At 40.6% G+C, this 14,182-nt stretch overlaps 1 protein-coding gene across 6 annotated transcripts in view; it reads right to left on the minus strand.

Annotated features, from left to right (window-relative positions):
• The window catches only part of RAF1 (Raf-1 proto-oncogene, serine/threonine kinase), a 43,934-nt gene that overhangs the window by 23,581 nt on the left and 6,171 nt on the right, over positions 1–14,182 (minus strand). For 4 of the 6 annotated variants that reach the window (XM_065687735.1, XM_065687733.1, XM_065687732.1 and 1 more), the window contains 3 exons: positions 9,149–9,204; positions 1,277–1,492; positions 266–378 (listed from right to left, as the gene is read on the minus strand). In XM_065687735.1, coding sequence (XP_065543807.1) covers positions 266–378; positions 1,277–1,483 — 320 coding nt within the window. In that variant the 5' untranslated portion in view covers positions 1,484–1,492; positions 9,149–9,204. Of the gene's footprint in view, positions 1–265; positions 379–1,276; positions 1,493–9,148; positions 9,205–14,182 lie in introns of those variants that run through there. The other 2 variants (XM_065687734.1, XM_065687737.1) reach the window with 1 other exon arrangement.

Raw genomic sequence — 14,182 nt, forward strand, 5'->3', positions numbered from 1 at the left:
CTACGAGCACCTGAGTGCATCCCTCAATTTTAAACATTTCTAATATTTAGCTTTAAAGCAAAGATAAGATTTTAATACCCAGGAAGCTGAAGGAGCTACCTTCGAGGAGGGCAAAGAAAGCAACATGACAGTGTTCAAAACCAAACTGTGCTTTTAAAAGAAACTAGCATGAGAGAAGGAAGAAACCATTATTGCTGCTATTCTAAACTCAAGGTTTTTACATTCTCTAACTGGAAGTTTCCCATATAACATTCCAGACTCTTACCCTTTTGGTTCAGTAAGAAGTCGAAAAACCGCGCAGCATTCTGGCTGCAGACCTCTGACTTTAAGTGCCTTCATAAGACAGTCATGTAAGGTCATCCCATTCCGCACATTCACCTGTGACCAAGGGAAAGAGAGTGGAGTCAGTGATTGCAGAACTTGGTTAAAATTTGGGGGGGGGGGCGGGGGGGGGGGGGGGAAGGGCAGGGCGGGGCAAAAGATAATCTTTTTCTTCTCCTTTGTGTAGAAGTTGCAGTAAAACTGCAGAGCTGTTCACTTCTGGAGTTAACAGAGAAATAAAAACTACTTGTAACCACAACGTAACAACAGACTGCTGTGCCTTCCAATTGAACTCACTGCACACTGAGCCAACCAGCCAGGCAGGCATGTTTCCTGCCATGTACCCAGCTACTGCAAGGGAAGTTTTGAAGCCATTTTATAACTTTTCAGTTTCTTACAATATTAAGCTTCTGGGATTTTGTACAGCTCTCATACAAGCAGGTAGCCTATAAAAGCAATAGAAATCAAGGCAAATAGGTACCTTAAGTGTAGAAAAAGGCTTAATTTATGTTTCAGGGAACTTTGGTGAGTTTATTAGTACACGCAGCTCCAAGAAATCAAACAGAAGTGTGCCCTCAAGAAGTTTCACTTCAGCTTTAACTACCATACTTCACTATAGTCATCCAAGGGAAGAAAACAGTGACAGGAATGACTACATGTTTTACTTCATACAGGCTTAGGTCAGCCAACTACTGTCTTTTAATGTTAAATATGTAAGCAAAGTATCTTACTAATGTATATATGAAAAATATAGCACTAAGGTAGAGAAATACAAGTTCTCAAAATACATATACACTGCTTTCAAAATATGTCCTCTAGAATTAACAAGCTGATGACAACACAATCACAATAAAGACCTTTAGTGAAGCTTAGCATTTCTCTTGCCAGATACACATCCCAGTGTTAGCAATGGGAACAGTACAACATTTCTTATGTTAAGGTAATGCAGACTTACCACTGTGCGCTGCTTGTTGGGCAAGAAAACACGAATAGTATTACAAGTTTTGGAAGTATCTGATATTTTGCCATCATCAGATGCCCGGCGTTGATAACCAAACTGCTGGACAATAGTAGGTGAAATACAGTTTGGGCCATCGAAGACAGAATCCTTGAGTCCAAAACCATTACTGATAGTCTTCCAAGCTCCCTGAATGTGCTCCATCGACGCGGTCTAAGAAACAAAAATTGAGAGAGTCAGGAAAAAGGACAATACCCTTCACTATAAAGTGGCACTGTCTCTTCCTGAGACAAGAGACCTCACAGCCTCTTTCAAAAGCATCTGAAAACTGCACTGCTTTCTGCCTTGTGACATGATCAACCTACACATACACGGTACAGCTCACCCACAGCTGCATAGCCTGAGTCTTGAAAGCAATTGACTTTCTGAACACGAACAGATCAGAGATTCATGTGCAATTCCTCTCACTGCATCTCTGGTGTCACAGGGCAGTTTACCATCATGTTAATTTAGGTAACCAGTGCCTGAAGGGCTTTCAGCCAGGTGGCTAGATGCTAGCTGCAGGCCAAAAGAACAGTCCTGTAAGCCAGATATGGCACACAAGCATTAGCAGAGTCTGTACTGTTAAGAAAGAGAGGCCAAATAGGAATTGGAATAAAAAGCATGCTTCCAGATCAGCACGCAGTACCATTTTTGCACACTCAGGGATGAAAATAAAGGTATCAGTGCATTTTTTGTCCCAGCTATCACAACTTCAGTGCAGCCGAAACTCTAATTACACTCCAGATGCATCTTGTTCTAAACTAACCAAAAAAATCCGAAATAGTTTTGAACAGTGAAATGTTCTTCTTGCTAAATTTTCAAGTAGCCAGATTTATTGCCAAGCTTTTAAAAAGGAAAAGAAAGAATAAGGAACAGTGAAAATAAGATGATGGTTTATTTCCTTCGTAAAACTACATCCTTCTATGAAGATCTGAGAAACTGATGTTCAAAACTACACAGTGCAAGTGCACGTTTTTGCCAGATTAGTAGATGGTTTCCAAATTAATCCTCAGTGGTTGTGCACATCACCTGCATTCTTGATCACCTCTACAAAAGGTAAAGAAAGTCATATTAAAGCTGCAAAGTCAAAAAGCAAACCAGTCAGGAAATGCCAAAACAAAGGTCTTCCAAGCAATTCTAATTCTGTCCCCTTATGGTACAGAAAGGGCTTACAATGAAAGCCATACACTGTTCCCCTGAAATCACTAACACCTTCATCCAGTACACAGCACCAAACATTCCTTCACTGAACACCTATCAGTATCTATTAAACTCATTTCATGTGTGGTCCTGTACCTCCTTTGTTGTAAATTATCTGAATCTTACAATTCACTTCCACATGCCCTTCTGTGTGATACCCATGCCAAGGAAAAAAAAGGAGCTCCTCTGCTTATGTCAGCAAAAGATGGTGTTTGTTACAGCTTAAGAGCTAAAGTAACAGAATTCATGGGGGGAAAAAAATGCCACTAGTGTGAAGTGCCCAGTTTGGGACGCCCAGAAGGATAAACTTTGAATGTCAGTGTTTTTCATGCACAGCAGAACTGCAAAAGCCTTAGCTAGATTTTAAGTCTTTAACACTGCTACAGACCAAAACCCTGATCTGAGTAGTTGCTATAAAGGAAACATGTACCAACAAACTTCAAGAGAAAGGTTTGGCTTACATGAAGCACCTACCATTGCATGCAAACTGCAGAGGCAGGACTCTGGGCCTCTGCCACTCTGCTACAATGGGATTTTTGGGTCCCTTCATCACCTTTTCTTTCACTGACTACATATACTATATGAGCACACCTATCCTCTCCCTCCCTCCTGCCAGTAGTTGTCATTTCCACATCAATGCTATCATTTGTGCAGGTCCCGTTGTCCAAAGGGTCAAAACCCAATCTCAAAATCTAATAGGATTTAGATAATTGGAAATGACGGGTTTAAATCCATGGCACATGAATGACAATGGTCTTACATTTGATATAAAAAGGGAGCAGAGAATGGGAAGACCCACAGACATTCTGAAAAAAGGATGGGGAGGGGAGAACAGATTTTGGGGTACAACTGAGCTCAGCGTGCACAAGCAACTACAACCATCTCACAATTCATATGCATTGCCTTCCTGTCAGCAGTCAGAAAGGTGAAAAAGTTATATACAGCTGCAACAACTATATTCCGCATATGGACACGTAAGAGTGTAACTATTTAGATGGCAACAATAAAAGCAGAGTGGAGATAAACTGTTCGGTAAGATGGTAAAATAAAACCCAGACAGCTTGTTCTCTTTCCCCCTCTTAATGTACCCTCTTCGGGGAACCTTACTTCATTTCACCCTTCTAGGTAATACATGAGAGAAACCAAGAGGAGCTCAACTGTATTTCTCTACTGAGCTATTTGAATCATAGAATAGTTAGGGTTGGAAAGGACCTCAAGATCATCTAGTTGAGATAAGGAGTAGAAGGGCAACCACCAAAACCCTCCTTGCAGTCACTGACGACCTAAGTTAACAACACGCTAATGTTACAGCCATGCTGCCAACATCTCCATAAAAATTCAAGAGAAAACAGGAAACAACCAAAAAATGCAAAATTGCACCCTGACAAAAGCAAAGCTTCATACCAAAAAAGGTACTTCCCTGCTCTAAGGGTGTTTCCTCATCCAAGTATGAAAAGCCTGCTGCATAATGTAGAACAGCATGCTCCAGAAGATCACAGGCACACAGTCTGAGGTTGCTGTACACACAGTCAGACTCCTGTCAGCCTTCTGTACAATACAAATGTCAGTTGTATCTGGGATTATGCATTTGCCTCCTTCTCTTTCCTAGGATCTTTGCCTCAAGGAGGTGCTGGATAGTCTCAGGACTGTGTACATGTGGCATTATCCTCCCTCCGAGCAACGCCCTGCTCTCTCTTGCCACCACACTTCATCAGTGCATTTTTGCCCTCTTTTTGGCTGGAGTTATTGACAATGTCCCTGGCAGCTTGGGCTCACTCTCGGATGTTGAGAGCTCCCTTTCTAGAAAATGAAAGCACCTCCTCAACTCAGCAAGCAAATGTAGCATATGCCACCCTTAGCTTTACTTCCTGCCTAAACTGAAGGCTAATGGGTTCTGTTCACACACCTCAAGAAGGAGCTACACTGAAGGTAGAAGATGAACCAGATCTGGCCTGGAGTGGACAAAACCTGCAAACAGCCTGAGGTTGGAGGGGTAGGGGAGAAGAAAAGGAAGGCTAAAAGATACTTAGAGTCTCCTGTGGAGAGACAGGGAATCCATGATGAAAAGCTGCTAAACCTGCTCTTGGCATCCATGGTACAAGGACATGCAGTTGGGAAGGTGAAGCTTGTTGAAGAAACATCAGCAATCAACTGTCCTGCTGCTGACTTTTGCAGTTATTCAGAGGCAACCCTTATCTGGGATGACAGGAGTCTCCAGGCCCTCAGAAATACCTCTTCACTCAGGCCAAGAGTCTACCCAAGAGCACTTCAAGTCTGATACCTCATGGGCATGCTCACTTCCCAACCCTAGTCACTGTTCTTAGTCTAAGTTATTACTATGGAAGAACAGACAGTCATAAAAACTTCTTCTTAAGAAGTAATCTGTGACTGAATGACATCTTTCCCCTGCCCTCAACTGTAAAGAAACCAAGCTTAAAAATTGTAATAATATAGACAAAACCATCCCTTTTAGACTCACAGTTCACTGCAGACATAGATATGAGGTAAGAGACTCAGCATGGCAATTATCTGACCAGCTTCAAACTGACAAAAAATCCCTACCAAAACCTCACACAATGTAATATTGCACACATACACACAATTTCTAGTCGGTACATTGAACAGGGAGCCAAGCACAACTGCACAAGACAAGAGACATCCTAGTTCCCAGGATGTCATAGGTTAGCATGGCCACCTTCTGGCCCTCTGAATAGGTAGACATGTGCAGAGCACAGCTTACCTCTGAGTGCTGTAACCTGCGCCCTAGGATTAATTCTTTCATTCATTTGGGGTCTTTTGCTCTAGTCAGAAATTGATAAAAGCCATTTTTACTGAAACTAATTTTGTTTTCTTCAGTTCTCCCAAGATCCATACCAATTCACTCCAGTAAAAATATAGGATATGCTCTAAGGAGCAATTACATTTAAAATGAAGATTTTACAATCATGCCTTCATAAAGACATAATTCTTCATTTGTCTCTTTCAGAAAAACTACCTTTCCTTCCCTTAAATAAGTTACAAGCACATTTTGGAAACATTACCAGATATTAGACTTAAGTTTAAGCCATGCTCAAATAATGCATTGCCAGCTGAATGTTTTCAGGCATCTTCCTAAGTTTTTTCTTTAAGATACATCTTCCAGCAACTCTCCACTTTCATGCAAATGCCTTCAAACAGCCTGTTACAACTGAAAAACAGCACAGCAGCATTCAAAGATTTCTGTAAGATATTAAGAGTATGAGTGTATCAGTCCTCTTGTGGATCCAATAGGAAACTGATTTTGATTCATTCATGTTAAACAGTCAATGTGAGCAGAAAAGATATCTGATACTATTCCTCCACCTCACACAAGTACTGTGCCCATGGTGACCAAGACTGCACTTTTCATTAGAGCTTTTTGCACAGATTACAGATTTTGATCATTAGTCATTTGAACAAGCACTAAAACCAGAAGCAAAAATGACTATACAATGTGTCCATCTCACAGTAACACATCCCTAGAGGTCATACACTCAGATCACAGCATTCATTCACAGCCCAAAGATACTTTAACTATGTAAACTAAGTAACCATGACTAGCAAAAAGTGTTTAGGCTGAACTGGTAAAGATTTCAATCTGTCTCCCAAAGGAATGCTGAAACTGGGAATGAAGCAGCCTGGAAGTTCACAGGATATAAACCTAAACTTTCCATATAGAGTTTATATGCCTTGCCCTTTATTTCTGAAACAAACACCAAAAGGTTTTAAGGAAAATGTAAATTCAGTTCCCTTCCGAACGCGCACACAACCATTTTTATCCATGCAAACAACAGTCACACTCAAGTTTAATGAAATACACATACAAAGGCAAAACACCACAGAACAAAACCCAAGACCCACTTCAAAACGAACACTTCTGGTAGAAAAAACAAGCTTTAAAAGTGGCTTATAAGAAAGTTTCATCTCTGGCACAAAAAGATGTAAAACTGTGTAAACAGAGTAAAACTTTGGTTAGTAAGCATAAACCAAGTCATATTACTTGGCCGAAGTAGACTGTACTTTGGGCTCTGGTTAGTAGGTATTTATTCATCACCAAGCTATCTGCACCTTTGGCCGCTCCATGCCTGCCCTCCTCTCTTGATTAGGATGGTGCCAAGCTACATTTCCCAACTAGTTTTTGAGAAGATCTGTTTGGTTTGTTCTTTCCACACAGCCTGCTGCCATGTCACCCACTTCCTTTCACGTGAAGTTCAAATGCTCAAACTCTGTAAGTGTCCCTACAAAACCCAAACTCCTTCAGAGAAAGGGGAGCACTGAACACCCTGCTTGTATCTAAAAGAGCTCAAAGAGATATAGAAGCCAAATCCTCCCCTTTCCCAATCTCAGGGAAAAAGGAAAATGCAGCAGGTTTTTCCAAGCTTTCGTAGATTTTAGTCAGGCATAGCTGCTGAGTGTATACAGACTCACAACGAAGTTTAGAAAATTGCTACTGAAATACCTATGAAAGGCCAAGGCAAGCAAGGAAAGCACACACATTCTGCACATCCATTTTGTCCAAGTTTTGCTAACAAAGCACCAGAACTCTACATCATGGAGTAAAACCTCTTTTTTTTAGTATAACTACTTATAAATTTTATCTTAAAATTGATAACTATTGAGAAATGGCTACTCAATGCTTTCTCTCAAAGTGTGTTCTCTCAGCATTATGAAGACTATTAAAGCTGAAGTTCTATTTAAGACATTCTCATTTTTTAATTGGGCAAATTCAAATGCACTACTAGAAATAAAAACTGAACACTGCTTTCTTACGTCTGACTGGATCAGAATCCCATTATAGGACATTCTTGTCACACTCAGACTTCTTGTTTCTTCTCTATAATATCAAACTCTTCAGAGCAGAATCCTCCAATTTAGAACGATCTTTAAAGCAGACCTTGCACTGCAGAAGTGGAGCTGTGAGTTTACATGTGCATTGCCATTACACAGACACTCTGGAGAAGCATTTTTTTATCCCCAGTCTTTCAATCAAGTGCACAGACATTCTCAGACACGTGCCTATTTGCATTCTGAACTTGCTCATGCTTGAATTGTTTCAAGTAGGGATGAAAGCCCCAAACTGTGTTTACAGTTGCCTGGAACTGATCCACTTTGCAGCAAGGATGGAAAAGTTACTCAAATGTCAGCAATTCACCAAATGCCCTTCCCACACAACTTCTCAAGGATTAAACAAAAGTGACTGGGAATTTCAGCACAAAGAATTACTGGTTCTGTCCTCCCTCAGCTGCATGTAGTAAATTAAGTAACAGTGAGGACACTGCCACTGAGAACATACCAGTCTTTAAACCAATCTCAGGTTTGCTGAAAAGGAGCTCAGCCTAAGATTAGGTTATTCAAGTAACTGCTGGGAGCTGCTAGTTAAGCTAACTGTAAGGTTCAACCATACCACACTGGCTGTTAGAACTGCGAAACGGCAGGCAGTGCCAGATGATGTGTACAGTTAGACACAACAGGATGCAGTAATCCAGCTAATTCCAGAGTTGGGTGTTCTCTGCATTAGCCCAGGGCAGCTTTAAACTAATAAATTCACTTTATTAACCATGGGCTCTGTGCCAGAAACAGCAGTGCCATGGGGAGGTCAATACTGCAAGTCAAAGAGCCTAGGCATGGAAACAATGTACAGATGAGGGAAGCAGGGACAAGAGCACCAAGGAAGGTTTGGAAGGGACATTGAGATACTCTTCTGTGAGAAGACAGACCAAAAGATTCTCCCTTGTATTTACTAATAAAGCACCTGGGAATAAATAAAAACCTGGGAATAACTGAGCATATGAACTAAATCTAATGCAATACTACTTGAGTAGTTCAGTTACAGGCTGCCTGAACAGCTCTAACAACTTTATTTGATGGTGTCCTATGCACTAGTATTTGCAAAAAACCCTGCATAAAATGGCAAATAAAACCAGAATGTAATTAGAAGTTACAGACTGTATACAAGCAAAATAACGTTATGTCAAATATTTCCTGTCCTGAGTGCCTCCAAAAAGAAATGATGCCTCATTTTAATGCTATCTTACATTATTTTACTAAATAATCCATGAAATTCCACTTCTGGTGTGGATGGGGGTTTCTTTATTTAATAAAGTGCCATAGTAGACTTTTTATTTCAGAGATACAATCTCAGAAAAAGGAGGGGATGGGGAGGGGGACACGACCACAAGTTGTAAGATAATGTCAACATATACGGTTTACATTAAGTCTGGATTATTCGCAACAGGCATGTAGTTGCGTGGCAAAGCAAATGCTATTTGCAGAAGACAGGCAAACATCAAGTCCTAGAGTTCTAAACTGAAGAAGGGCTTTCCACCTGGAAAGTAAATACCCATTTTAGTGGAGACTGACTAAAGTAAGAGCTTCAGTTAAACATACACTTTGGATAAAACAAGCACTGAACCAAATGGAGGGATCGTACCAATCTTGTGCAATTCTTTCAAAAACAGAAAGGACATTCCAGCAGCAGTGAAGGAAAACAGGCACCAAGCTCAGCTGCAGAAAGTTTCCTGTCCCCCAGGAAAGATCCAGGGACCTCAGAAGAAAGAATGGGGCAGGGTAAGGAGGAAGGCAATGATAACCATAAAAAGTTATTTATACCTTTACTTCTGCTTTCAGCAACTGAACTCCTATGACAAAAGGATGAAGTACATCATCTGTGGAAGGTAACACAGAAAAACAGAAGATATTTACTATTTTAAAACAAATTTGTACAGGTGTGCAACATACAAAATTCATAACCAAGAAATTATTTTGTGAATTACATCAATAGTAGAGTTCATAGAAGTATCATCCTTTTACTCCTCGAGTTTTCAGGCCCTTCCAGCCTTTCACTATTTTATGCAACTTTTCAGTGCAATGCAACACACTGTGTAAGGACAGACTGCACGACAATCAAATGCCAGCCCAACCCAACATCATCTCATTCTTATTCAAGAACATCATCAAAATCTTTCGCAGCTAAAAACTCACTGAAGTAAAATCAAGTATAAGTTGAATATCTTCTTCTCAGACACTAGAAAACACAGAAACACCATGCTGATTCACAAACGTTATGACAAATCCTGGATCCAAACCACGCAAGTAATCAGAAGCTAGGCCCTTGAAGGCTATGTGTATCTTCCATAAAGCACTAACTGCAAGAGGAAGAATTCCTAGTGAAGCTGAAGAGAACTTGATTAAAAGATTGGAAGCTCAGATTAGTTCAAGAAAGAGGAGTAGGTCAAATATACAAAAACATTCACTAGATAGGAAGTGGTAAAATTCTTTCTTACCCAAAATTCCCATCCTACTTAGCCATTCCTAAACCAATCCCATACAGAGATGATTAGAGAAGGAAAAGATGCAACACAGCCAGAGTCACTGTGGCTAGAAAGGACCTCTTAAGATCCTTTAGTTCCACCTTCCTGCTCAAGCAGGCTTGGCTATGCTGGGCTGCCCAGGACCACATCAGCTGGGTTTTGAGCACACACACACACAACCTTCCCCCTCCCAAATACACATTCTACAGCCTCTCTATGCAATTGTTTGAGTGTTTGATCACCCTCACAGCTAAACCAATCATTTTCTCATGTTCAGACGGAGATTCATGTGTTTTAATTTGTCGTCATTGCCCCTTGCACTGTCAGCGGGCACTAGTGAGAAGAGTCTGGTATCCTCTTCATTCCCATCAGTGTATTTTTACACATTGACAGGATCACAGAATCATGGAATGGTTTAGGTTGGAAGGGCCCTTAAACCTCATCCAGTTCCAACCCCTTACCACGGGCAGGGACACCTTCCACGAGAGCAGCTTGCTCCAAGCCCCATCCAACCTGGCCTTGAGCACTGCCAGGGATGGGACAGCCACAGCTTCTCTGAGCACTCTGTGCCAGTGCCTCACCACCCTCACAGAAAAGATTTATCTTCTTCAGGCTGAACAGTCCCAGCTTCCTGTTGTCTTTCTTTACATTAAATACAAGGAAGTACACATAAAAAAAAATAAGAGATCTTACATTGCTAGCTCACTTTTGGTTAGAAGCATCCTCTTCTCCTCAATAGCGTGTGGGGAACTGCTATGTTTTTACCCAAGACAGCAAACTCCCAAAGACTAACAAACCAGAAGGATGCTATGGGATCCCCACCTTGAGCCACTTAGTAACTGTAAAATCAAACCTACTTACAGTCTGAACTGTACATTTTCCCCACCTACTAACTTGTCTACCTCTCAATGACAAACATTTAGGAACATGACATATAAATGAGGCGAACATTGTTTCCACCTTGGAAAAAGATAAGCACGGAGACTCAGGAGAAAGGAGGATTTTGTACCTCAGGTAAGAGCTGGCTCTAACAGCAGACAAGCAGTCAGCAACGGTGGCATATTTAGGAAATAATCCCCACTGAATCAAGGCAGAGGAGGTGTTTGTTTATTTTTGACAGATTCCATTACTGAGGAATAAGGTGTTAAAAGTGACATGATCAGAAAGCATGTGGGGGTCAGAAGCAGAGTAAAACAGGGAAGAATAAAACCACCATAAGAACCATGAGAATAAGCAGAAGACCAGAGAACCACACCTCCTAGGAACTAAGAAAGGCATGGGAGGGTAGGGAGGAAGAGTTGGGATTTTGTCTTTTAAAAGTAGCCAGATTGACAATTCCTGATAAAAACAGGGATACAGTTATGGTCCTCACATTCAGCTACAAGGTCAAGAGATTTGTAAAGACCAGCTCCTGAAGAAAACAAGAGCTAAAAACTGAGCTGAAAAGACTCTGGGACAAACTTTGGGAAAAGTCAGTATGATGTATAATGTTAGATGAGAAAAAGGAGAGAAAACTGATGGGGAGGGGTAGAGGTTTTACAGACCGAAAACCTAAAGCATTTCAATTGTAAACTCAGTCAGACGGAAAAAATAATCTCATATAAAACTAAAAAGAGAAGGCATAGCATAAAACTAACATCATGGGTTAATGCAGGAGGTATGATATTTCTACCTCCAGCAAAAGTAACAGCTGTAAGGGTGTAAAAATCACGTATTTTTCTTGAGAGATAAGAGATTCATGAAACGCAACAATCAGCAAGATCATTTGCTAACAGAACTGGCAACAAGGAGGGCTTAAGAAGCGAAAGAGCTGACAAAAATAACTAGCTGTTATTGCAGATGTGAGATTCAAACCTGAGAATTGTTCACCTAAGACAATGGCAAAGCCAAGGCAGAAGAAAATTACTCTGGCCTGGAGGAAGTTTGCCTACTTGCAGGATTTCCACCTGAGATACTCCAGAGTGCAGGAGAAGGAGCAAGGGAAGCAGGTGTTCTGCAAGGTGAACTCACAGAAGTGCATCACTGACCACACTTCAGTGTCAAACCACTGCTTTGAAAACTGAAATATTCTGCTACAAATACACACCCGATTGCACAAACCAACAGAACATGAGTTTGAAACACACAGGGCTCCAAACTGCTACATTTGTGTTTCAGTGGTGACAAGTCACTCCCATACTAACTGCTGATGGTTTCAGAAGATCCACCTGGACAATACTGTGTTTAAGATTAGGTCATCCCAAATGTGAGACATTTCAGACAGTCAAACATCTGCATGGGTTATATCCCAGATGTGCTATTTCTACAACTGAAGCCCAGTGCTACACAATTCGGCATTCTTGCTGTTTCCTCCAGTTTTCACTGCAATCAGTCTGGTAGATATGGCACTTTGTTACTGGCAGTGCTGGAAATCTATTCCCGGCATGAAATATTAATTTTCTATTGTGTGAAAAGAGCCATCAACTTAAAATGTAATAAAAATCAGCTAGACTTTTTAGACGTTATGACAAAACCCTCCTACTACACTTAATCCTGGGCTACACTGTTAATTCCCTGTCTCTAAAATTAATCGCATTGTCTATTTAAAGTCTCCATGTGAGAAACTGAGAAAGACAAAACACTCAACATACAAAGGAAACCAAAATTAAAAGACCCCCCCCCCTGCCAGCCAGATACTACACAAACAGAAGTGAAAGAACCCCTTGCAGTTACAGCAGTAGTATTATTTGTGGTGACAGGGTGACAGAAGAAAAAGTATTTTCAAATCTATGACAATTTTTTATGTCAATCTGCCTGACAATTTTATTGAAAGATTTCTTCAGAGCATAGAGCACTTCTATAAAACAAAATGATTCCAGGTACTGTCCTGTAATTCAACATCACAAGGGCAGATCTTACTGGAATAGGTAAAAATAGCACTAGTGGACATGCCAAAGGAGAGTCTTTCCACTATATGGCCGGTGCTTAGATTGCAACATCAGCTGGCTCTCTTTTTATAACCTCCTGATTGCCAGTGAACAAGTTACACAGTCAACTTAAAAGGTTTGAGACATCTAAGAGTAAGCTCTGGAACTCACTTTCAGCTGAAATCAATCCACTGTATCACTCCAACATGAACACTTTGTTTCAGCATGCCATTATTGCCTGGGTAAGCTTTATACTTGCTTCTAAAGCATTTAACACAGATGAATGATGTAATTCAGAATATGGTTTATTTTTTGTTAAATGTCAGCATAAAATTAAAGGCTTGCACACTTTGTTGTTTCTTTTGGCTACCACATACTCTGGCAGCTACTTAACTTATTACAGCCTCTTGCAGCTGCACATGTGCCATCCTCCAATGAACCTGGTTTAGCCCATTTCGGCAAATGCTCCCCCTCAACTCCAACAACTCCCTAGCACCAGAACTCTAGATAGGTTTTTATCCATGTTTCGACATAAAGACAACAACTGTCACAAGATGAACCTTTCAAACTGCCACAGCACTGATCAAACTGAGACAGAAAGGTTCTGCTAGAAGAAATCCATGCTCCTTAGCCAGAAGCTTGACTTACAGATGACTGGAATTGCTCAGCTTTCTAATTAGGTACAAGGGAAACCAGTATCCTCCCATCTTCAACACCGCAAACAGGTTTCTGCCTGCTCATGCTTACAGATTGGTATTGATTTGACACAGCTTTCAAAAGGTACTGGAGAGAGCAATAGGGAGGGAAAAGCAAGCTGTAAAAAAGAAGGACATCACTCACTTTGCACAGGTACTTTTCTCCCCTCTGAGAAAACCTGAATTACCATCAGCATATTTAACTCTCTTGAAGTTTGAAAATGCTGGCATAATCAAAATATGTTTCTTATTTGCACAAGGTGGCCCCAACACAGTGCCTACATGAAAGTCTCATGCAAATTCAACAGTAGTAAGAGTTCAGACACATTTGCCACACTTAGGTACATGCCTTTTACAATACAGGTTCTAAAACAACACACACAAAATTACAAGTGCAGAAATAAAACTTGATAAAAGTTATTTTAATGGGCTTATAAAATATGTGAGACCTGAAGGAATTAAAGAAATACATACCAGAAATTGTCAAAGTAAGGGAAATATTACCCTGATAGTAACCTTGGAATTAACAATTGGTTTCTAAAAATACTGTATTTTCTATGATACCAATTTGGGAACAACGTAACTAACAGGTTTGGGGGAGCAATAAAGCCTGAATTTTCTTAAAAATCACTGAAATATGATTAAGAAGTATATTTCCTTCACAGCAACACTGCCACCGCTGAAGCTTCCAGTCTAATGGTCCTCCCTACATTTGCTGTATTACCGTGCAGG

Source organism: Lathamus discolor, chromosome 7, assembly GCF_037157495.1.
Source record: "Lathamus discolor isolate bLatDis1 chromosome 7, bLatDis1.hap1, whole genome shotgun sequence".
In the NCBI taxonomy this organism is placed as follows: domain Eukaryota; kingdom Metazoa; phylum Chordata; class Aves; order Psittaciformes; family Psittacidae; genus Lathamus; species Lathamus discolor.